The sequence below is a fragment of the Lytechinus variegatus genome, chromosome 4, assembly GCF_018143015.1.
Source record: "Lytechinus variegatus isolate NC3 chromosome 4, Lvar_3.0, whole genome shotgun sequence".
Taxonomy (NCBI): Eukaryota; Metazoa; Echinodermata; class Echinoidea; order Temnopleuroida; family Toxopneustidae; genus Lytechinus; species Lytechinus variegatus.
Window position 1 is genome coordinate 29,270,870 of NC_054743.1, and position 27,162 is coordinate 29,298,031.

Below are 27,162 nucleotides of genomic sequence, written 5' to 3' on the forward strand. Positions count from 1 at the left end.
GTTTAAGTATGGGAAGCCAAAAGCATCAACATTTTTATTAAGTTGTATATTTCTTATGTTTACTGTGCTCTTTCCTGATTCATCAATGGTGAATACAATATTCTTTTCATACTTCCTAGACAATTATGAATGATTTGAGAGCTAAATGAGCTGAAGTATGATATCTCTACTATTAGTGATTTATGTAACAATTGGCTATCCATACTTAAACCACAACTATAAACCTGAGTTTAAGTTAAACCTGCTATCGGAATACGGGCCAATGTATTTATGCCCATGCTTAGATTTATATACATGTACATTTAAAACATGGATCAAGCTCCACTAAATCAGGGGAGCATTTCATCAACATTTTCATCCAACAAGTTGTCAGATCTGACATCTTTCCATGATTTTGATTGGCTAAGAGGCACTGTTCCTATGGTAACTGTCGGATAAAATGGGACTTGTCGGATAAAACGTCTGACAAGTCCTTTCATGAAACGCCCCCCAGAAATATAATTCATATACCACCTACATATGTAATGCATAAATACATATTCCAGATATTTTAAATCCATACGGTTACATGTATATCAATAACTAAGGACTCTCTTCCATGTGCTTCATATTCCAATATGTTTGCAAGTCTTTTGATATCAACATACAAATCTCTCTCTACACAAACATAAAGAAACATTCAGATTCCAACATACTACTCAAGAATGGAGCTGAGGTCGATTTTAACCGATGGCAAACCAGATTCAGTGAATGCAAGCACCCAAATAGGCAGACAAATATAAGACCCTGATATTCACTGTTCACGACACCATTTTGAACAGGATGCTTTTCTACCAAGCAATCTAAATTCACATTTATCAAGAAGAAGGCAGTGTTATTTCACACAAAACAACCACACCCAAGGATTCATTTTTATCATTCAGGGGCCCATTACACAAAGTTTATAATGATCGTAGAACATTTTTTTTACAATTGATTGCATTGACTACAATGTACAATCTATTGTGAAAATCAAGCATACGACTGAGTGCTAACATTTGTGTTACGGGACCCAGGGGGATGTTTCACAAATAAAAGGTTTAAGTATGACTTAGAGCCACACTTAAATGCCAATTTGCATGCGTTTTCAAAGGCGTGACTACATCGGTCAGGATCATACCAGGAGGATGCACATGACTGCATATTAATCAATAAGATTTTGCGTTGCATATCATGTTCACGTTGGGATATAAGTACGACTTAAGTCATACTTAGATCTTCGTGAAACACCCCAGATCTTGTAACATCTTCTGTGAATCATATTATCCCATGGTTTATATTTTTCCAGTGAATTCAGGTGTGGGAAATTACAGAAATATCAACTGGAGCGGTACAAACATCTAAAACTGTCTCTCAAAACACTCGACATTAATGGCACATGTAAGAATGTATATAATACATCAAGAATTAAAATCTGATTGCTATAATGGTAGTGACCTTTGACCTCATGATGCACTGTCCATCAGTTCTAAAAGGTCATCGCCCTTATTGGAAGGACCTGTGGCATCCGGGATGGCCATGTCGCCCATTATTCTACTCAGCTCCTCGCTCGTCTGGATCTAAAGAAAAGTGATACAACAGTGAAAGAATTATTGTTTAACCCATAGGCTGCCCATAGCTATATATGTAAACAGTTTACTTCTATGTATATTTGCAGCCATGTCAAATGCATGCATAACATGTTCACTCATGAACACTAAGTAGCCCTGCAATAAACCTGGCAAAGAGGAAGTATGGTGCTGGCACAATAAGGGTTAATTATCATAATCATAGCATCAAGATAAATACTAAAAGATCCATGGAGAAAGAGAGAGGAAAAAGGGGACATTAGAAAGGAAAAGTACCCATGATCCAATCCATACCCTGGCTACCCAGTTACGATCTGAAAACAGCAGCTCACAAAAATGATAGCAAAATAAAAAGAGGGCTTATAAATCCAACTCCCAATTAAACTCATAGATTAAAACTATACAAACTTTCTTTCATAAATAGTTTATCATGTGTAAGCTGGACAAAAATCATCACATTCAAATAAAAATGAACAGTACTCTGAGCAAACTTTGCTAAGGATCGATCAGTTATTATTTATTATAATTCCTCAGCTTACATAACACTCATTAATCATTACAATAATTACTGACTGATATTCTTCCAAGCAAACTATAGTTTGATGCTGTTGAATGTAATGAAGTCCAATGCCACTGAAATAACAAAGTCGGTACCAATTTTTTTTCCTCATGATTTATCATACAGGATCCATAAGCTCCACCTCACTTCACTGTATTTTTCAAAATATTCTTTCAATCAGTGATATTAGTTTCTGAACACCTACCTTTGAGGCATCAATGTTGATGACCTTGAAATCATACATGTCTGGAGGAGGTCGAGCAGCAGCAAACTTCCTAAATGGGGGCAAATTATGAAATGAAACAATTTTTTTCAATAGATGATCAAGTTTTTTGGATTTTCGTGTTTTCACCACGTAAGGTAGTCCTGACAAGGACTGTTGGGTATCATTCAGACAATCATTATAAGAAAAATTGGTGATCTCGATGTTGAGCATGTAAAATCTGCTCTTGTCAAGAGTGAAGACTTGAGCCAAAATGTTTGTGATAAGTAACTAATTAACTTATTGAATGCAAAATACTGAAAGCTTTTTATGGGCGTCAATCGGTGGGGGACAGGGGCGACGTGTCCCTCCCATGATTTTTTCACGGGGGGGGACACAATATCAAATGTCCCCCCCATGTTTTTGTCACAAAAGAAGTGTGACCATGGGGGGGGAATATGTGTATACCTTCTCAAGGAAATGTGAGTTGATTCCCCTTAAAAAATATAAAGAAAAAGTCATGTAATTTTACAATGCAATTAACAGTGGGTAAATTCGCATTCAAAAGCAGCGCTGCTAGCCGCCTTTAGGCCGTTCCTGTACATACGACGCCGGGGTACACGCGAGCACCCACACGGAGACCCGCACGTGCGTGGTGGGGTTTTTTTTCATGTGGATATGCCTGGCATGACATACCGTACATGTAGCGGTGGAGTATGCCTAAAGTGTAATGGATCTGGAAAGACCGTACGTACGTACGCGTACTGTACTGGTACTTTCAGCGAATCAGAAGACAGAAGCTTTTGCTGTTACTTACGGCCCTACGGCCAGGTACGATCCATCCATCTACCTAGTTGCACCAGATCACCAGCACATTTTTCAAGAATCAAGATGCCTCTTAGAAAAGTGGCAACTGTAAGTTAAAATGTCTGAAGTTCACTTGAACAATAAGTGTTAATGTAAAATTGTACAAAGTTTTGCGTGGTAAGGAAGATAGAGAGGGCAACTTCAGGCTTCTCCTAAACTTACTTGAATCAAATGACCAAAGTCTGAAAACTGGTTGGAGTGAAAGACCACTTTTACAAGTGGTTCATGTCAAAATGAGGAACTACAATTAATGTCCCACAGGTTGATGAGAGATATCTGCAAGGAGGTTAATGCGTCAAAGTACTTCGGTATTATTATTGATGGGACTCAGGATTGTGTCGGTATGAAGGAACAGAAGTCCATATGTGTTCATTACGTGACAAACACATTTGACATCGAGTAAGAATTCCTGGGATTCTATGAGATACCAAATACAACTGGTGTTTCACTCTATAACATGCTGCAAGACGTATTGACAAGACTGCAATTGCCAATCAAGAATCTAAGAGCACAGACATATGATGGGGCAATTAACATGTCGGGAAAATATCAGGGATGCCAGGCACACGTTAAACACATTCAACCACTGGCAAGTTACACACACTGTGGAGCCCACGTTTCCCATCTGATTATGTCTAAAGCTGTACAGGCTGCTCCATTTGTAAGAGATGCCCTTGACCATCTCCAAGAGTTGGGGAACATCTACAAGAAATCTGGCAAATTTAAACATCTCTTTCTGAATTTGCATGCAGAAGATGAACATTCCTCATCAAGAAAGCTGAAGCCCATCTGCCCTACAAGATGGCTCACACGTTGTGCTTCCGTAGTTGCCTTGTTGAATAACTATGAAGATGTTTTAGAAGCACTGATGACAGCATCCCGTGACTTTGGGACAGAATTCTCTTCACGAGCAAATGGAATAAAGAAATGCATCTCTTCAGGAAAATGTGACCTCGGCCTAGTTGCAGCCTTGCCAATCTTGCAATGCCTGGAGAAGTTCAACAGATGTTTGCAAAGTTCCACTACCACCATTTCAGGAATGCCTGCCTCAGCTGACATTGTTAAGAGTGAGCTCCAACAACTTCACTCTGATGAAAGCTTCAGCAGGCTATTTGAAGATGCAAATTCAAAGATTAAGAAGTGGAACGTTGATCCTCTAACTGCAAGATCAACAAGGATCCCAGCGAGGTATAATGATGGGTCCCAGCAATATGTTTCAAGTTCCATCGAGGAAACGTATCGCACTGAGTTTTTCAAGGTTATTGACAGCGCCCTTTCTAGTCTGAGAACATACTTCAGTACCACAGATCTCCAAGAGCAGAACAAGTTGGCATCAATGCTTTTATCTGGTTCCTTCCACAAAGACCTTGTGGAAAAGTATCCCGAGCTAGAGGATGCACATACATGTACACTTCAGCCAGAGTTAGCCTTCTTTCGGCATCAATTTAGCTGTTCATCTCTTGAAGAATACAGAATTTCTCTTCAAAAAACATGGTGCCAGACGTAAGGAGAGTGTTCCCCCAAGTTGAACGACTACTACGACTTTTGTTAATATCCCCCGCCAGTTCATGTGAGGCAGAAAGATCTCTCAGTGCTCTCTGAGGCGGGTGAAAACTTGGTTGAGGAACACAATGAAGCAAGACAGATTGAACCATCTGATGGTTTGTCATGTGCATCGTGACAAGTTAGCTGAAATAAATTTACATGATATAGCAGTATCATTTGCTCGCAATTGTGAATCAAGGAGGCACATTTTTGGTAGGATGAGATATACCTATGAAATTTAATGAAGTAAAGAGTGCTAAATAATATGGCTCCATTCATGGGTACCCCAAGTAAAAAAAATGTATGCACCCCTTCAAGGGCAAGTCCACTTTACAAAAGTTAATTTGAAGAGAGAGAGAGATAGAGAAAAAACACAAGAATGAAACTGAAAATTTCCTCAAAACGGATGTAAAATAAGAAGTTTTGGTATGTTCAAAAATTTCATTTTCATGAAACAGTTATCTGCATAACGAGGGTGAAATGCAAATGAGACAGTGGATGATGTCACACACTCACTGTTTCCTTTGTATTTTATAACATACGGTATAGACTATTTCCATATTTGCAATTTTGAAAAAAAAAAGCTCTTTATATTCGACATGTTCAGGGACAAATCAAACCCTGTTTAAAAACAGAATGAAGAAAAATTATGATATTTCACATTTCTCTTGTCTTTTTAAATTTTAGTTTGGGTGGATCTTCCCTTTAAAATTCAAAATGTTATTTTCATAATGAAACTGACTTGGTTCTTAAAGGGATGCATAAGCCAATAATGAATGAGTCAGACATTGTGGTGGTGTCATGTCTTGATGACCCATAGCATAACCCCTAACCCCACCACATTGTTTTCAACTTTGAAACAAAAAGTAGTTTTTTAGAGGGAAAAACATGAATTTCAGCCAAAAAAGTAAAAAAGAGTGTGAAATAGATAAGTGCTTTATAAACATAACAAACAAACCATAAAAATCGATTGAAATGCTGGCTGAAAGGAGCAAATTTACATGACTGCACTTTTCCTTTTAAAGGATGTTAGTATTTATAGAGAATTAGCAAGTGAAAAGACTTTAAACAAAAAAGTGACATGCTGGTTCTCCCCTCATACATTTTGTACATAGTTTTTGTGGCTCAACTTACCCCAGAAGGTGGCTCAAACTTACCCCATATATGGGGCAAGTTGAGCCATTTGACATCGTTTTTTTCAAAGGTCACGATGACTCTCAGTGTGGGGATAGAAAGTTAAATATAGGTGGAAAATATTTCAGAAGAATTTAATTTCAAGGCAAGGTACTTATTTCGACAAGATTATTAATCATATCAATTCTAACATGCAAAAAGCAAAAACTGTCACAACTTACCTCGCCTTCCCCTATGTATTAAAATGGTAATCAAAATTTTAAGAGTTAATGTTTCAAGATTTTAAAATATTACATGTTAAATTAGCCAAATTGATACCTTTTTGTTTTTTGTTTTTTTTAACCAATGACACCATGCATGGCTGAACAAATTAATCAGATAGACAACAGGTACAAATTCAATTTTTTCAAAACATGGCAAGTAAGTATGAGATAAATCTCTCACTGATGCCTCACTGAGCTGAATGATTTATTTATTACTAAATGTGGTTACTATGAATAATCCTTTTAATAAGGATATTTTAATATGCAAGGCTGAAAAGGTTGCTTTGCCGGGCTGATCAGTCAGCCCCCTTTAACCACCCATTTTGTCTTTTAGCTTCATTGGTTCAGACATGAGCAGTGTAAATTGTATTAGTAAGGTACCAGGAAAAAGATTAGGGGTTGCTCTTTTATTTTTTCTGGTAAATTTCTTTTCTGATATTCATTAATCTCTGACTAGGATGAATCCTCTTAATATATGGATTTAGACTGTACTTTGGAGCAAAGGACACAAGTTGTACCTTCACTACACTGACCACTTGTTGACATGTTTATGGCCAGGGAGTGGAAGTAACTGGTATCAAAGTGTAATCCACTGAAGATAGTGAGTAATGTAAGGCAAAGTTGAGCAAAAAAAGAGGATGAAATTTGGAAGAGTACACCTCTACTACCAGTTATTGGACTATTGATAAATAATATGTCATGTTCTTGAAGTTTGAATAAATATGACAAGTGATGCATTTTATTTTGAGTTTATTTATATATTATTATTCGTGTCACAATGTAACATAACCAGGCAACTTGATTTTCATGGAGAAAAATTTCAGCATTCAATAGATATGTTCATAAAGCTTCTTAACATTCTTGTTGAAAGCATGATAAAGGCATCCTTTCATATAATTTTCATATATTCAAAGGTCAATTGAAGGAAACAAAGTCAGATAGAGGTTGTGTGTGGGTGGGTGTGTTTGTGTGTGTGGTGGGACAGAGAGAGCTACAGAGAGAGAGGAAGGTACGTGGAGAGAGGGAGACAGAAGACGGGCTTCAGCAATACGTCATGGTATTAACTTTGAAAGTATACCTATAAAAGTGACATGCTTGCATGTTGCTATTGTGTTCCCCCCCATGATCAAGTTTGGATTGACGCCCATGTTTTAATTAATATCACATCTTTAGCACAAGTTGTTCTGCCCACAGTCATTATCAGTTGTTTCATCAGAAAACCAGACAGGATGAGGTATTTTAGAATCCCTTAAGATTGATCAGACTGTGCTAGAATCTAGTCTCTCATTACACAAACTAAAACTTCAAACCAGAATGTAAATTACAACTTGGGAAAATCCTTAACTTGCAGTATGACCATACTTCAGCACGACCACACTTGCAAACAAGGGTGTTTGGCAAGGACAGGGGTGTGCATATGTGTATTTGGATGGGCAGGAATGTTAGAGGTATCCTGTTTTTCTTTATTTTGGGGGACCAGTAAATTTAAAGTTTGGACCAGTGGAAACTTGAATCTACCAGTTGAATAGAAATAGGTCACACCTGGGGCCTGTTGCATAAAACTTTTTACCTGCGAAAACTCTGGTAAAAACTGGAAACTAAGGTTAGTCCGATTTCTGCCATTGACTTTAACACAGGGCAAAAACTCTGGTAAAAACAACCTGAGTTTTTTCAGGTAAAAAGTTTCATGCAACAGGCCCCTGTAGAAACATTGGCTATAGTGGCATTCTGCACTCTGTGAGAAGCACCTAATGCTGAGGAACATGGATGAATTCACTCTTTTCTTTCTTTTCTTTTTTTTGGATCAATAATGGAATGACTTACTCTTCTTCTTCATCTGTATTGAACATACTGATCCTAAAATCATTTTCTTTGCCAGGACCAGCAGGTTTCTTCTCTACCGCACCCATCAGATGAGCCAGGAGATTAAGCTCTGCTTTCACCATGGGATTAGGATTAGCTGATGCCTGTGGATTAAAAGAAAAACAAATCAAGATATATCTTTCAGGTTTACATTTTCTAGGACTTGTTCATTTCTCCTTAAATCAAGACAATTCATAAATCCTTTGTTATGGAGCTTTATTGAAAATATTATATTACTTCAATTATCCAATTCTATTTTGGTCAAAACGAAAAGCTCTCAACTATCAGTTCTGTACAGTGCTATTTAAAAATCTGCTCCTCAAAAGACATTTTTTTTTTTATGTGGAGCAGTCTGTGATGTGACACCAGGAAAGCTATTCCTTGGACTCATAAGCCTCCAAACTTATCTAATCAAATGGGAACATCATACTCACATGCTCCGCAGAGGCTTTCGATTTGCCCCTGCCGCCGGAGTCCCCCATGACCGTGGCGTCTCCCGTCTTTGATGTGCAGTACATGTTCCTTCCGAGCTTGATGACCCTGTCTCCTTCCATTTCAAACGAGCCTTCCTTGAAGGAGGCAATGTACTTCCCTGGGCAGGAGAACTCCTCTGTCTCAACCTGCTTCCCATCTCGGTTGAAATATCTGTAATATAAGGAAAGGAGACAATTCCATGACACTTGCTCCGGCAACAATTGCTCCGCTATGAATTCAACAAACTTATCGAATAACTAAGTTCAACTCTGTACCCTACCCTAAACCTAACCCCAATTCTATTAACACAAAACTATATTACACAACCATTAGTAGCTCTATGTTATAACCCTACATGTACATGCACATATATCTTTGACAAAATAAAGCCTAAAGCAAATGCTGTGTGACTCGGGAGACTGCTAAAGTAAAATTATTAGATGCATTTATCTTGAGAATATGGATGATTGTCATTCACTGTATAACCCATAGAAGTACATTGCATGTAATGTACGAAGGCAAAACTTAAAGGTAAAGATTAATCTGTATTCGCTCCTCAAATTGGCACTAACCACTATTTTTTCTATCATTTTCATGGAAAAAAAGAAAGAAATAGATAATTATTAACCATATCGGACATGTGAGCAGGACAACTTTTATTGCCTGCTTATGACTGTGATCAAATCGTTGGTCAATAAATTTCCAATTGTTTATCCATGGGCCCAAATTATTGGCTGCTAAGAAAGTCAATGAGAACATGTAAGGAAAAGTAGCAGGCAATATTACAGGCACAGCTAGCATCCCAGTGTTCTACGCATCCTTATAAGCGTCCTATTGAACCGCACACCAACAATATACATGTACTTCATGATGTTAATCCAGATAAGACAACGCTAGCTGGATACTGCGTTACCAGGCCGGGTACGCCACATTTCGATTACGTCACAATGGTTAAGTTCAGAGGTTCAGTCTGCCCATAATAACAAAATAGATTTGCAATCTTAAAGGGTAAAATATCTAAATTTTCACAATTTTTGCTCTACAGCCCTGTAGATGTCTGATTTGGATAATACTAGAAATATTGACTGACTTTTCTTTCAGGGAACATAAAATATATTTCCCTTTTATAAAAAGAAACATATTTCCTTCGTCTAACGACTCGGGCCAATAAGATTATATTGCGGGCAATATATTTACTGTTTCCCTCAGGCCAGTCTACATTATACAAATATCTTTAGACTTTTATATCACCATTTTTATTTTTAGATGTTTTTATATATTAAAAAAGATTACATATGAACCTATCCATAGTGACCACTTCAAGGGAAACACAAAATGTGGCCTTTAAAAACAGGTAGTTTCTCATACACACAATTTGCCTCCATGGGAATCAGTTTTTAATGGTCACCATAGACAGGTGAGACAGGTGGTACATGTACGTACATGTAGCTATAGACAGGTGGCCACTAACACCAGGTTTGACTCAGTGAAGAGTGAAATTAAATAGAAAAGTGAATAAGCCTTCATTTACATACGCCTCTCTGTATTTTCTGTTCTGTAACACCGACTTGATCACAGAACAAATATTCTACAAACCTGATTGTTCCTGGAATCTCTGTGCCGTATGGAACAGCGCCACCGAGGGAATGAACAAACCGCCCGTTAGAACTCTGCACCTTCTCTTTCAAGAATATTGACACCTGACAGATAGAGATGAAAGGTTTTAATATCTGGTTAAAGTTCAATGTTAAGGCATTTTTTATATCGAGATTCAAAGACACGTCATTCCTGCAAAAATACTACAAGCAGCTTTACATGTAAAATAGAAATCACCACAGTCACCATCTTATAGAAACATAATAGGAACTGCCGGAAAGCTGCAATCAGAAGACGCATACATGTAGCATCCTTATAGCAATATCCTTGTTTAAAGATGTGCAATGGATTTTTGACAAGTTTGAGTTGAGTTTGAGTTTATCTATTTACTTAACAACAATATCAATAACGATAACAATGTGTTAACATCACAGCACAAACGTAACTATTCTAGTATACAGATGTAATTGCTAACATTAATGAGAATACAAACAATAAATCTGAATACATAAAATGTGACATGCATTTATAAACCTAAAACAAATGTTTTAACAATTTTTAAGATCCTAGTCACAGTTTCCAATATTGATGATTGAACAAAAAGACACGAATATGGTTGAATGTTGTTGTTAAGAAGGAACCAGAAGGTAGCACAAGTGCTAGTCGAGACTGATTCCTTCAAATCTTTGATATTTTACATAAAAGAAATGTGTGAACAGTGAATAATGCTATAAATGTTGTTTGAAAAATCACCACGTTATATAAAACATATAATTAGAATTAGAGATTTATATAGAATACTCTTAATTCTATTGAAATATTTCCTATTCTCTTGTCAGAATTAAATTAGAGGGTTGGTTGTATTTAGGTAAGCAAATAATTCCTTTCGGAAAGTGTTCCTTGATCTCTTTTCCTTTATATCATTTGGTATACAATTCCAAATTTTTGATCCCATGAAAGTAATTGAAAACTGGCCCTGTGTGGTTCTGCATATTGGGAGATATAATTGATCAGCATCTTTACTCCTTGTAGCATATTTATGGTCTATAATCTGACAGTACTCAATTTACAGTTACATTCATTGTTTATCTTCAAGTAAAGATCACTGTATACAGTACATGTATGTACAGTTACACATCCCAACCACAGACATACAACACATAAAATTATTCAAAGAATCATACAGAGTATGTGACATTCTAATGATGAAGATGTGTTTTTGGTATGTCACAGTAGGCTTTATACTAGCCTGAATGAGTAAAAAAATTGGATCTTGTATAATTATTTTACAACAAATATTGAACAGTGTATGGACAAATTTGTAAGTTTTATCCAATCCAAACAATTACCACTGGTGCTTCTCAAGTGTTTGTAAAAGATGCTCCTCCGCCTCTTCATTGGTTCCGTATTTGTGTAGTTGAATTTTATGATTGTGTACATGTGCATTACAAAATGTCATATAGTGAGGCCACAAAAGAGGTTTAATTTCTTGTGACAACACAATTACCGTACATGATGCCTGAGCAGTGAGCACACTGTCAATTAATGCACATGTACGCTGCAAAGCCCAGCTAGCAAAGTATTTTATATTCACATGCTGTCAGAGTTTCATACAAAGTACAACAGTGAGTAGACCAAAATTACAATTTATGGAGACAGGAGAGTACCTAAACTAAATGATGATGATAATGATAAAAAGTCTTTTTCCCCTGAAATACATGTACTTGTAAATATTGGAAATACTAAACATGTACAAGTAAGCTAAAAATAATGAGAAAATATTGAACTCATTTATTTGTTAAATCAACAAATAAATTACATATTCCCACTGTAAAGTATGCAAGTGTTATATTGAAAATCCTACTGTTGTTTATTGTGTTCCATGAATGTACATGTACTGTATGTAATAAAATGTACAGGCATCTACACCTGTACATCCAAATTCTCGATTACTACGTGTAGATGAAGAAACAGACCTGTGCGGCTGAAATTATCATTACAATCCCAGCCAACTGTAGCTAGCTTCTTTCATTAGTTTCAGTGACAATTGCTCATCCTAGGTGTACAAGGTCAATTATGACTAAAACACTCTAATAGGAATTCAACAGTCAGATGCCTATTTGTGTGTGTACTAACTAATTAACTTTAATTGACACAAAAGACAGAACGTTATCTGAGAGAGACAGGTAGATGTACACTGCACAACCTCGTACATAATACTACAATGTACATGTACTTCTGCTTCTAAGACTGCCTTTACTGTACTACATGTAGTTTCTGTAAATAAATGATGAACATGTATGTTATATCAGTTCAAAATATCTACATTTTGAACTCATTACTTCTGCTTTATTTTGGTACTGCTAATACTGTACTTCATGTAGTGCTGTACCTGTACATAACTGATGAACATGTACATGTTCATGTATGTACATATGAATTCATAACATTTTCCCCTTCTGCATATTTGATCTAAATGTACCTGCCATGTTTATCTATCATGATAAGCAAATGGTCTCACAATTATCAAACCATACTTTGTTCTGGTACACAGCATCAAATGTGACAATAAGTCACATTAATTTGGTCATGACATATCATATTCACCATTACGAAGACAAGTACTTCTCCGTGAACTATTATGCAGGACAGCCAACGACTACATTGTATTCATACGTCGGCTCTGTGACATCATTAATCACAGAAATGCCAATGCATTTTTCACCATCTTCCCAAAATACATGGAGGTGTGCCTCATTTGCCAAGACACTGAAGAACCTGTTACCATGGCAACAAGCAACACAATCAAAGAGGCATGCAGTGTACATGGTCATGAAGCATAGCAACATGTAGGAAATAGTCCTTTATTGTACATGTACATGTACTGGGTTTCCATGCTCTTTCTGAACTACTGTATCCAATCAAACTACATGTACATGTCTCTATGCTAATGAGAAAATGGCCTACACATGTATTCATTTTACATCTTCCTCCCTATTAAAAAAAAAATCTCAAAAACTTTTGAGACCTCCTTTTTTCTATGAATACATACATGTCATAGCACTTTATCCCACCTGATCAAAATTTGATTTCATTGAATCATTGAAAAGATTACATATTTATGTCAATATGTATATTTCAGAAGGGTCCATTAAAATTTGTATTCAACTCTTCTGAGAAGTGAATATCAGCCATGTCTTAAAACAGTTATTTCTTTGTTCTTTCTTGTTCATTGAGCTTTAGAAAATTTTTCGTTTTGAGCCCATAAAATAAAGTGTTTTTAATAAAGTTGAAAGTCTGAGCTTCATGTTCTCACTCTGTCAAATATGTGACACCTACATGCAATAATCGGGTCAAGATCATACTACATACGTGTATTTCAAATCGAGTTCAATGCAAGAAAGATTTTTTTTATTTCATGAAATGGTTCTAAGCATGCAATTGTGTTCAATTTTAGGAGTTCAATTTTACTGCATAGAAAGTGTAACCATGGAGTGTCACCATGGAGACGTACATGTAATTAGGATTCTGGGTCAGCACATGGGGTGTGCAGGCTCTTCAACCAATCAGAGAGCAGTATTCTTGGTTTAATTCAAAGCTGTAATACATGTACACTGTACATGTGTACATGATGTATTTTGTCTGTGAAAATAGCACTCTACACCAAATCAAACCTACATGTACATGTATACAGGTATGTACATGCAGGTCACTTTGATGTACATTGTACAGGTAAAACAAATTTACTCAAAAAGAATTACATATAGATTCTAAAAACAGTAACATGTTTTGAGAAGTGAATAATTATCCATACCTTCACCAACGTTTCAAATGATTTTACAAACTCAAAGACATGGTATTAAAGCATTTCCCTTTTTTAAAAGATGAAATTTGATGAAAAAACATTTTAGAGCTCGCAGCAATGACACGATAGGTCTTTTGATCAGCATCGTGTACGTCACGCATATCACTTTGACGGAAGAAGCTACTTTTTGAAAACCTGCCTGACATGTAAACCTGAATGATAAATATGGACTACTGAATTCTAATGCCGTTTCACAATTCAGCATTTATGAAAATATGATGATTTCTAAAGGGCAAAGCTATCTGACACAAGCACAATTACATGTAGTTTTTCTTACCCTAATATGCATGTCTTGAAAGAAGCCTAAAAGTGTCTGTCGTATGAGCTGAAACTCTCCCAATGTTACACCAGAAAAGGTCTGACGAAGAAAGGAAGAAAAAATATAATTTACAATTAACACTTAACATTTCACCTCTTAATGTGTGGCATGAAAAAAATCATGTAATATGAAATGCCAAAAATTTCATTCACAAAGATGCTTGATCCAACAAATCCTATCTGGTACATCTACATGTAGGTGCTGCATTCATATCTAACATAGATTTGTATTCAAGTTGCATGTATCTGACATTCTCTAGTGTCAATTTCTTGTTTACATGTATATCTAACAGGATATTGATGATGATGAAGGTGATGGTGATGATGTTGACAATGATGATAGCGATGATGGTGATGATGATAGTGATGATGATGATGATGTTGTTGATGATGATGATGATGATGATGTTGATGATGATGATGATGATGATGGTGATGATGACGATGATGATGATGATGATGATGATGTTGATGATGATGATGATGATGATGTTGATGATGGTGATGATGATGGTGATAATGATGGTGATGATGATATTGATGATGATGAAGGTAATGGTGATGATGTTCTTGTTGATGATGATGATGATGGTGATGATAGTGATGATGATGATGATGTTGTTGATGATGATGATGGTGATGATGATGGTGATGATGATGGTGATGATGATGATGTTGATGATGGTGATGGTGATGATGATGATGTTGATGATGGTGATAATGATGGTGATAATGATATTGATGATGATGAAGGTAATGGTGATGATGTTCTTGTTGATAATGATGATGGTGATGATGATAGTGATGATGATGTTGTTGATGATGATGGTGATGATGATGGTGATGATGATGGTGATGATGATGGTGATGATGATGGTGATGATGATGATGGTGATGATGATGATGGTGATGATGATGGTGATGATGTTGATGATGATGATGATGATGATGGTGATGATGATGGTGATGATGATGATGATGATGATGGTGATGATGATGATGGTGATGATGATGGTGATGATGATGATGATGATGGTGATGATGATGATGATGATGATGATGATGATGATGATGATATTGATGATGATGAAGTCAATGGTGATGATATTGTTGATGCTGATGATAATGATGAAGTTGATGATGACGCTGGTAGTGATGACAATTTTGATGACATTGATGATCAATAGTGATGATAATGATGTTGTCAATGATAATGATGACGATGATGATGGTGGTGGTAATACATGTGACTAACAATTGCGTGCCTGAGCTAATGAACTATGAATTAAATTCATACCAATTACACAACATCCCAGCCAATATTATGGCAAGTTAAGATTTTGCATACAGTGTATAAACACCCTTCTACATGTACACAGCGCAAAATGAATGGTCAATATTTTGCTCAAAGCAAAGAATTGCTTCTTTTGGCACTCAAAAATGTATTCTGTTGTCACTTATAAACGAACTACTGTATACCAACCTTCAAGAGCAGACGACAAACACCCTCTACACCAGTCTTGAGTGTTGGGTTGTCACAAACAAAGCTTCTGATGGCATCCATGTGGTTTAGAGTAACAAGAAGAATATCCTTAGGTCTGAGACAGAGTGATATCTGATATTTGACAGCCATCGTCATCAAGTCATATAACTACAAGAAAAAAAAACCTTGATTTTGGTCATGTGTACAATGCTCTACCTGTTTCAATAACTGTATACAAGTGTAAATAGCCACAAATTTAAAAGGAAACTTTGTATATTTACAGGCCTACTGTATTTTTGTATTCAAATGTGTAGTTTTCCCTGATAATGATATGAACAGTGTTCCTGCTACATGTACATGTATATATTTGATATTTAAAACTATCTGATGGTTACCAATCACAAATACATGTACATTATTATGATAGAAAAGGGCTATTTAGCCAATCGTATGTATCTACATGTACATGTAGATGTACACTGTAGAGGCCATAATTTTAGAGCTTTTCGCAGTACATGTAATAAAGGTACATGTACGTGTACAATCTACAATGTAGAGTACAGTGAGAGATTTTAAACATACATGTACATGTACATTGCACATTGTAGATGTTTGTTATATTTAGGTTTAAAAACAAACACTGATTTTATGTCATGTACATGTACACATGTACAGTATATCAGAATTGATGGCCAAGGTTTTAATAATAAAAATTGATATTTGTATACTGTAGAACTTAATACAACAGTTTCTATTAAAGCGCGTTGGAAAAATACAGTGAGAGAGAAGAGGATATAGAAGAGGACTACTTAATGAGGTAAGACTTGAGGAGTGTTTTGAAAGATTCGACAGTGGATGCATTACGGATGGAGATGGGAAGATTGTTCCAGAGTGATCATTTTGACATATCAAAATGATCAAACTTCAGTGAATAGCATTGGTTTATGGTGAAGACACAAGGATTACATGTACACAGATATGTTGCTATCTAGAGTAGATCTTAAAACAGTTTAGGAAACAGACACTCTACATGTACATGTACAGTGTGTACTAGAATTAAACCAATTATTTCTTCCAATATTACCGTAAGGGCACTAGTATTCAACCCGTTTGGAGAGTTTCCTCAAATATATAGAAATATAGAATTCACCTGAATTTCAGACCCGTCTTATTTCCAAGAGCAAATGCTGGTTATTCTTTTTCCGTTATTTTTTTCTTCAACCAGTCGACTGTGTGCGCGGGCGATCGAATTATACGGCGACGGTTTTTTGCACTAGTATTCAACCCGTCTGCACTAGTATTCAACCTAGCGATGAAAGATGGTCCTGTCTCTCAATCTGCCCTTGTCCCATCCGACTATGGACTAGACCATTTGAGATGAGACCAAACAGGGAATTAATCAAAGCCAGATACTTACATAGATCTAAATCTAATTTAGCAATATAAACCCTTTTGAGATTTGCTATCTATCCTCACTAGGTTGAATACTAGTGCAATTCAGTGCAAAAGGCCATCGGCGCATAATTCGATCCTACGTGCATACAGTCGACAGATTGATAAAGAAAATACCAACAACAGATTACCCTGGAAATAACAAAGGTATGAAATTAAGATAGTTTCCATATTTCTAAATATTTTTGGAAATATGTCAAAATCTTTGAATTATGCCGGGTTGAATACTAGTGCCCTTACGGTATATTGGTATTGGGGGAAACCGAGGATTCCGGGGAATAATCAAGAGTTGTTTCTTAAACACCATACATATACATGTACAGGTTATGATGGAAAAAAACAAGATGGGAAGTGGGTAATCAAAGTAACAAGTGGAATGCCTCTGGCCATCTCACCTGCATCACACAGTTCAATATAGCAGCAGTGCTGACTTTGAAAACTACTCGCACAAGATGTTCAGTGATACATGGTTACTCTTATATCCGCTTTTTATGAACTAGACCAATGCACTTACAGAGATATGATGGTTATTCAACAAAAAACCCCAACATGGCCAAAGTTCATTGACCTTACATGACCTTTGACCTTGATCATGTGACCTGAAACTAGCACAGGATGTTCAGTGATACTTGATTACTCTTATGTCCAAGTTTCAAAAGTCAGATAAAAAACTTGCAAAGTTATGATGGTAATTCAACAGATACACCCAATTCGGCCAAAGTTCATTGACCTTTGACCTTGGTCATGTGACCTGAAATGTGCACAGGATGTTCAGTGATATTTGATTACTCTAATGTCCAAGTTTAACGAACTAGACCAATAAACTTTCGAAGTTATGATGGTAATTCAACAGATACCCCAATTCGGCCAAAGTTCATTGACCCTAAATGACCTTTGACCTTAATCATGAGACCTGAAACTTGCACAAAATGTTCAGTGATGCTTGTTTACTATTATGTCCAAGTTTCATGAATCAGATCCATAAACTTTCAAAGTTATGATGGGAATTCAACAGATACCCCCAATTCGGCCAAAGTTCATTGACCCTAAATGACCTTTGACCTTGGTCATGTGACATAAAACTCATGCAGGATGTTCAGTGATACTTGATTAACCTTATGTCCAAGTTTCATGAACTAGGTCCATATATGATGACATTTCAAAAACTTAACCTCAGGTTAAGATTTCGATGTTGATTCCTCCAACATGGTCTAAGTTCATTGACCCTAAATGACCTTTGACCTTGGTCATGTGACATGAAACTCTAATAGGATGTTCAGTAATACTTGATTAACCTTATGGCCAAGTTTCATGAACTAGGTCCATATACTTTCTAAGTTATGATGTCATTTCAAAAACTTAACCTCAGGTTAAGATTTGATGTTGACGCAGCCGCCGCCATCAGAAAAGCGGCGCCTATAGTCTCACTCTGCTATGCAGTTGAGACAAAAACAAAACAAAAGAGTAATTTACATGTACTAACAAACATGATAGAATTTTCACAGCAAAGCCTATATGTTATTCTAAAAAAATATAATGGGTCTAGGGAGAGATAAGTGTCAAAATACAAACAAAACAGTATTAATCTACATATAGTTACCAAACATGATAGAATTTTCATAGCAAATCCTATATTGTTTTTTTCAAACAAAAAATATAATGGGACTTGGGACAGAGAATCCACAAGATGATTGTACTTGAATGTTCAGTAGGTGTGTGCGTGTACATGTACATACATTATAGGCCTACATGCAATTCACATGTACATGTAATGCTTGATACATAACACTCAGACAGAATGTTTAATATCATTCTTGGTTCAATAAATAAGAAACTGCTTTGAAGGCAAAGCTTGTTGCTTGGCAACAAACATTTTAATTGTTGCTTTCATTAAAAATACACATTCCAATTAACGTGTACGTGTACCAGTGGAACTGTGTGCAAGGCATTCCATTAATACTGAGCATGCATCATGTATGCATGTGTTTGGAGAAGTAAATTGTATTAAAAGTGAGAGCAAAAGGAAAGTGAATCGAGAGCAAGAGGAGAGATACATACATTTGTACACGTACAGTATATGGTTTGTACATGTTCAACATGTAGACAGAGAGAGACTGACAGACAGACAGAAAAAAACAGAAAGAAAGAAAAAAGAAAGGAAGGAAGAAAGGAAAAATGAAAGAAAGAAAGAAAGAAAGAAAGGGGGAGAGGGAGTGCAAGAACAGACAGAAAGGGAAACTGATGAAATGGATAGTGAGACAAGCCATCTGTACACGTGTAGGAGAGTGAAAGAGAGAGGGGGCAGAATAAAGACAGACTGAGGGAGAGAGAGATGACAATGAAACTTCATGAGTGAACTTGAAGTACACTGGATTCAACTGTTTTTAATATACACTGGTCAATAAAATTAAGGCATGAATTTTCTAAAATAGCTTGATGCTACAGGTAAAAATGCAAAAAAAAGAAGGATAATTCTATATTCATTCATGTAGTATATCGATGCAAAAAGTGTTTGTTGAATTTTCAAAGGCATACATGTACTTTGGTATGCACTGAGTTGGTGAAATTTGCAGTGTTAAATTTTTTTAAAAATTCAAAAAGAACCACTACATGTATTAAACTCCTTTACTTGTAAAATGGGGGTGGGGGTGCAAATTGTAACAATGCAATTTACTTGTGCTTTGTAGAAAGCAACTCAAACCATGGGATATCATCTGATGAGCATTTTTCATGGTGTACAGTACATGTACATGTAGAATATAAAGAAAGTTATTAACAGCATAATTTATAACTTTGATGCGACATTGCGAACCGCGCGATTGATTACACATATAATGTACATGTACATGTAGTACATTTCAATAAAAGTATTTTGCAAAAGAATAAGAAGTTTAAAGGGGTACTCTACATGTACATGTAGCCTAATAATAATATGATTTGAATACATACATGTACATACATATCATAAAGTAAAATCAGACAACCAGTGAAAATTTCCTCAAAATCAAACAAGGAATATAAAGTGAATAACAGTTCTATGCAAGTCTTCACATTGCAATGAACAAGCTGATAATGTCATCATATCCCCACTTTCTTCACAAAAAGATACACTACCATTACCACCAGTCACAATTCTTGGACTCACTATTACATGTACTGTACCTGTTAAAACCAGAGAACAATAAGATTTGGTCCACTGAAAATGGATTTTCTACTTATTTCAAATGTCACTGTGGAAGATAATCATCAAGCACAGCAATTAAGTTTTCTTTCAAAGGAGACATCATACACACATGATTTCAAGTAATAAGTTTTTGAAAGAGAAAGTGAGGACATGACATCATCAGCCAACCTACATACTGCATTTGTGTACTGTTTGTACATGTATGATATCGTCACCTCTCACAAAGGCCGTGAACATGCGCTGTGCATGTGCACGCTAACAGGAATTCTGCGGGAAGGCGATGCAAAATGCATGCTACATGTAACTGCCTTTGTGCGGGAAGGCGACGATATCAAGTACAAACAGTACATGAATGCAATAGCAGTTTTCAGAAAAAATTGCTATGTACATAAATGAAAATATACAATAACTTTGTTACTTGTTTATCAGATTTGCATGAAATATGTTTTGCTTGATGAATAAAGATATATAATTATTTTCAACCCGTAATACACCTTTATAATGATCGAAGGGGTGCTCAAAATTCACATGCCCCAATACTGATGAGTGATAAAAAAAAACACTACATGTCACTTACCTTGTCCATAGATGCAGTGTTGAGTCTCATGATAGAAGCATGAGCCAGACGGTCAAAAACTGTCCTCATCGCTTTCTTAGAGTAGATATCTTGAGGCTTGAAGAGTTCCACCACGAATCGTTGGTTGAACATCGTCTTAACAATGTCATGCATCACTATATAAACAAAACAATGAAAATAAAGTTTTCAAACTGCATGTGTTCCAACATTCTAATTAAAGAAAAATGAAGCTGGAATAAACAAGTGTCATTCATTAATCTGTTGGTTAAAAAAGTGCTCTGAACGTTTATTAAAATTTTACGAAAATAAATTGCAAATTTACTGGTACCTAGATGCTTGTTTGTCTGAAAATGACATGAAAGTTCCTTTTAATCCAAACATTTGTGGCATTATTACAAATGTTCATAAAGGTTTATCAATAAAAAAAAAGAAAGTATGTGTTTTATTCTGAAGGTGGATTATTAATCTGATGAATATTCAAAAATTAAGGTGAAAAGCAACACTTGGTGAAATTTTATGGTTTCCTTTCCCACAAGTATGATTTTTGCTGATATCAGGTTAATTCAGTTAATACAACATGTTAATTGGAAGGTTTGATATTCCGGTTTAGGAAGTCCCTTCACAACGTTACAAAAACTTTGTGGATAGAAGATGGACAACACAGCAACTGGTAAAAAAAATACCTGTATGTCCCTTTGTCTAACCTAGTGAATAGCTAATGACAGTAATAATGATAATAATAACAATATGTTAGGATTTACATAAAAGCGCATGTATCCACCTTGCTACATGTACATGTAAGTGCTCAAGGCGCTCCTATATTACCCCAGCTAATAAAGCTAGTCTACCGAGTCCGGTGTGCACAGCTTTATGAGTAATTACTTCCTGCCGGTAACCATTTTCCTCACCTGGGTTGAGTGCAGCACAATGTGGGTAAATTTCTTGCTGAAGGAAGGAAAACACGCCAATCAAACTCATGTCCTTCAGATTGAAAGACGAGTCTTAACCACTAGACCACGATGCCCCTGTACAAATGACAGTGAGTCATCAAAACTTTCTGACATGAGTAACTTTACATGTACATGTAAAGTACACATCTCTCTGAGCATTGGGGTTCCCACAATTAGATTATCTTGATGAGAACCACCCAAGGGTTCATTAACATCCGGTCTGTGGGGAATCTACAGATAGGACTACATGTATGGTATGCTAATCATAGGCGGATCCAGCTTTTGGCGAAAGGGGGGCGCACTGCCGAGCGGCGCACATATTTTTGCACTTCACCAGCGCCATAAAAGAAAATGTTGAAAAAGGTAAAAAATATATATATATTTATCTATGACTCATGAGATAGAGACACATATATCTCACCAACAAATTAATGCGAGCGCGAAGCACGAGCTGAAAACAGGAAAAAGGTGCCGGTTTAGGACTGTTTGTAGTAACTAATGAGAATACATATCTCACTACACAGATAATGCGAGTGCCGAAGGCGAGCTGAAATTTCTTTATATTCTGACCAGAAAGGTTGATATTCTAAGAATTTTTGGTACCAATGATTAAGATGGGTATCTAAAAAAACAATACATGCGAGCGCGAAGCGCGAGCTTAAAATTTTGATATTTCGATCTGAAAAAATGACAGTTTATGGACGTTTTGATAAAGAACAAGATTATTTCAAATTGAAGCAGGAGTTCTTTTGATTAGAACTGAAAAAGGGACATTCTATTCACATATTTAATCATGAAAAGTATGGGGTTTGCTACAGAAATGATGCGAGCACGAGCTGAAAATTTTTAGATTCCAATTTGAAAAGCGGACAATTTGCACGTTTTTAAATAAAGAACGAGTTGTGTAGCTCTATCTCACTTGCTGATTTCTGTGTAACACTACCATCTTATTTTATTTTTGCACATGCGGAACTATTGGGGGAGGGCAAAACGATGTTTGCCCCCAAACATTTTCATTGGTGGGGCGATCGCCCCCCTGCCCCCCCCCCCCCCCCGATCGACGCCACTGCATAATACTACATCATGAATCATTTGTAATACATCACCAATCCAGGTTTATATATATATTATCATTCAATTTTCATGTACATGATGTATAAACCTATATACAGAATTTGGTATGTATATATTGTGATGCTTTTCACTAAATCTAATGCAATTTGTAATGACTGTAAATTTTTATCTAATTACTTTGATGAAACTGGATATAATGCTTACATGTATGACCTGAATTCAGAAATAGATCCTTCAAGACAGAGCTTTGGAAAAAGTTCTCCAGTTTTACAGGTATCGTTATCTTTGTTTTAAACTTCTTCCTGGGTGATCGGATGAATAATATTTAACTTAATGGAAGATGAAAATAATCAAATTTTGTGGCGTTAACATTTAAACGTTAAAACAAAGGTACGGTATTGACAAACTGTATTTATACATTGAAAATAATATTTAGTGGTTTAAGGTCTAATGAATATACGTCTGGTTGCATAATTATACACTCCCGGTATAAGCAACGTTTTGGACTAAAATACATGTATCAAATCATCTTCATAAAACACTACATGTATAGTAGCTGTCTTACACTAAAGGCCATAGAGGTGGCACAATGTGGAATGTGTCAAGAAGAAAAGTGACTGACCCTTTTTTACTATAGCATTGGAAAATAAGATCAAAATTAAAGGATTTGCTTTACACTTTTGTATGATTCTGGGATTTTTTAAAATAACAAATTAAAGATTTAATGACATCTGTGGGCAACCGTCCTGCCCCAGTCCACTCTGTAAGGGCATGCGATAAGCTTTGTTATTCATTATGACCATTCAACAATAAAATGTATAACCAGCTAGGTGCCGCTGATCATTCTTGACCGGCGCCGATCTAGATTTGGTTGGCAATAGGCCCTTCTTCATTATTCTACCGGTGCCTATTTATTGGAACCAGGGGACGCTGATCATTCTTGACCGGCGTCGATTTAGATTCAGGTGGCGCTGGTCAAGACAAAGGCAGCGCCGATTTGTCTTGACCGGCGCCGATTTAAACAAGTAGTGCTGATTATTTTCCCGACGTCACGTAAGATTCAGGCAGCGGCAATTCATAATCGACTGGCGCCGATTTGGATTTAGGTGGAGCTGATTATTCTTGATCGGCGCCGGTTAAGAACTCAGACAGCGTCAATTTTTCTTTACTTGCGCCGATTTATAACCAGATGGCGCCGATTATTCTTGTCCGGCACCGATTTAGATTTAGGTGGCGCTGATTATCCTTGATTGGCACTGGTTAAGACTCTGGCAGTGCTGATTTTTCTTGACTGGCGCCGATTTATAACCAAATAGCGCTGATTATTCTTGCTGGGCGCCGATTTAGATTTATGTGGAGCTGATTATTCTTGATCGGTGCCAGTTAAGCCTCTGTAAGCGCCGATTTTTAACCAGATGGCGCTGATTATTCTTGTCCGGCCCTGATTTAGATTTAGGTGGCGCTGATTATCCTTGATTGGCGCCGGTTAAGGCTCTGGCAGTGTCGATTTTTCTTGACTGGCGCCGATTATTATTGTCCGGCCCTGATTTAGATTTAGGTGGCGCTGATTATCCTTGATTGGCGCCGGTTAAGGCTCTGGCAGTGTCGATTTTTCTTGACTGGCGCCGATTATTATTGTCCGGCGCTGATTTAGATTTAGGTGGCGCTGATTATCCTTGATTGGCGCCGGTTAACACTCTGGCAGTGTCAATTTTGACTTGCGCCGATTTATAACCAAATAGCGCTGATTATTCTTGTCCGGCACCGATTTAGATTTAGGTGTTCATGGCGCTGATTTAGATTTAGGTGGTGCTGATTATTCTTGATTGGCGCCAGTTATATGCAGGCAGCGCACTGCTACCGGCGAAGTTAGAAAAAAGACTTTTCTTTTCCTTTATTTTTTCAAGCAGCGCCTTTTCTTTCTTTTACTTTTGTTTTATTTTTTTTATTAATTACCCTGGCTATTAGCAGTGCAGCCATTTCTTTTCCAATGTTCTCCTTCTTTAAATTTCTTCATTTCTTTCTTTCAATCTTTATTTCTATCTATTTTTCAGTTTATTGCTTTACTTTCTCTCTTTCTTTTTCATTCTTTCTCCCTTCCTACCTCCCCCTTAATCCCTTTCTTTCTATGTCTATGACTTTGTTCTTCTCTTTTTTTTCTTCTCAATGACAATGATCTCTTTGAGTCTTTCTCATATTTAATTTTAGGCAGTGTATACAGCCACACGCGTGTGTCTTTACCATCCAGCCACACGCGTGTGGTTATATCCAGAACACCTATCTGTGGATACCGCCACACGCCGCCAGTAATAACAGTAAAACGCGTATGTAGGTCTGACCGTCTATATCACGATCAAAATAACCTCATTTCTTCATTAAATTCTTACATTCTAAACCACTCTGATTTCTTTAAATCGTTTCAATTTCATTCTCACCGTCTTCTTTCCTTGCTTTTCTTGTCTTGTTACAAAAGGCCGCCTGTTAAATAGCAAATTTCCACACTTTTTCTACTTGTGTCGATTCTCTACTGACTCTAGGCTATGTGCGCGTACGTGCATACGTACGAAACCCAAACTGTGTATGTCTACTACTGCGCTGCGCTAACGCTGTATGGGTCTGCCACCGCGAAGGAAGCCAGAATCGACACAAGTAGAAAAAGAGAATTTGCTGTTAAACAGACGACCGTTTGTAACAAGACAAGAAAAGCAAGGAGAGAAGACGGTGAGAATGAAATTGAAACGATCTAAGGATATCAAAGGGGTTTAGAATGTAAGAATTTAAATGAAGAAATGAGGTTATTTTGATCGTGATATAGACGGTCAGACCTACATACCGGTACGTGTTTTACTGTTATTACTGGCGGCGTGTGGCGGTATCCACAGATAGGTGTTCTGGATATAACCACACGCGTGTGGCTGGATGGTAAAGACACACGCGTGTGGCTGTATACACTGCCTTAATTTTACTTAAAAAGTCTTCCCTCCTCTCTTTTTGTCTTCTATCCACAATGAAATGGATTATTTCTTAACACATCTATCTACACTACAGATTACTAAACAGCCAGTTACGGTTTGACGACGATTAGCCCAGCGATTCTTGATTTTTTCGCCAGGCGCCGTGAGATCTATCGTCGAATATCAGCCCAGTCCCGGACCCAGGCATGCAAGCTCGCCGCGCCCCGCTCCTCTCTCGCTACTGCACTGCTCCCGCTCGCTCGATCTCTGGCACTGCTTACCTTTCCGTGCTTTATCCGCGGGAATGTTTTGAGCTCGCAAACGCTGGTCCAAAATATACAACATTTCACCTCCAAGATTGATGAATAGAACTGGTAAAGCCCGTTGAGACATTTTTACGTTTAAAGTATTCCAATGAGTGAGAAAATATGACTTATCACCCCAAAATATAAAGACGAGACACGGGAGTGTTGCACTGATCTCTCCCCTACCTGGATATGCGGTGAGGGTCCTTTGTTTGAAGCCCGCGAGTTCTATTGTCCGCCATACCAGTTCCCCCAAAAGGAACGCGATCGCCCCATTAGCATGTGCATTGTGAGCGATATGCTAGCTGTCTGCACACTGAAGCACTCATTGCTTTTTATACAAAATTCATATATTTAAGGTGCCAGAATTCGCAATTTTCTTGAAACCATGGTACTTTCCCAGTATACAATTCGGAAACATAATTTTGAAGGGGTTGGTGTTTTTCTCACCTACGGAAGAATGGATGAAATCCTTGACTTGTCTAGGGGTATTTTGGAGGTTTTCCAAATAACCATCTTAGGATCGATATGGCGAGGACTTTCTAGGTTATGAAGGCTTATAACACTGGGCTTGAACCCCCCTTTAATTTAAGTCTACCCCACCCCCCCCAAAAAAAAAAAATCAAACAAGTGTAACACCGAAAAATTCATCGCTTAAATAAAAATATAACTTTCATATTTTATTTCTAATTTTGATTAAATTTTGAGCATTATTGTGTGTTTTTCTCTCTATTCAAATAATCATTTCATGAGGTGGACTCGCCCTTTAAAGAACAAGTCCACCCAAAAAAATCTTGATTTGAATAAAAAGAAAAAAAATTCAACAAGCATAACCCTGAAAATAATATGAAAGTTATGGCATTTTAAAGTTTCGCTTCATTTCACAAAAC

The 27,162-nt window shown here is 36.8% G+C and overlaps 1 protein-coding gene across 1 annotated transcript; it reads right to left on the bottom strand.

The window, feature by feature from the left end:
* Positions 1-1,018: 1,018 nt before the first annotated feature.
* LOC121413790 (protein OSCP1-like) lies at positions 1,019-26,449 on the bottom strand. The gene is made up of 9 exons (XM_041606743.1): positions 26,249-26,449; positions 20,990-21,144; positions 15,777-15,944; positions 14,253-14,333; positions 10,111-10,214; positions 8,475-8,685; positions 8,002-8,144; positions 2,372-2,441; positions 1,019-1,598 (listed from the first exon to the last, which is right to left on the bottom strand). The coding sequence occupies exons 1-9, from the start codon at positions 26,358-26,360 to the stop codon at positions 1,485-1,487; spliced, it is 1,158 nt and encodes a 385-aa protein (XP_041462677.1). The 5' UTR covers positions 26,361-26,449; the 3' UTR covers positions 1,019-1,484.
* Between the last annotated feature and the right edge of the window lie 713 nt (positions 26,450-27,162).

What these genes read in the sequence shown, in the direction of transcription:
- LOC121413790 (XM_041606743.1), bottom strand. Translation starts at nt 26,360, where the DNA reads ATGTCTCAACGGGCTTTACCAGTTCTATTCATCAATCTTGGAGGTGAA. An exon ending in ACACTGCATCTATGGACAAG is followed by an intron (nt 15,945 to 20,989) that starts GTAAGTGACATG and finishes TTTTTCTTGTAG; the next exon opens with TTATATGACTTGATGACGAT. An exon ending in TTCAAGACATGCATATTAGG is followed by an intron (nt 10,215 to 14,252) that starts GTAAGAAAAACT and finishes TCTATCTGTCAG; the next exon opens with GTGTCAATATTCTTGAAAGA.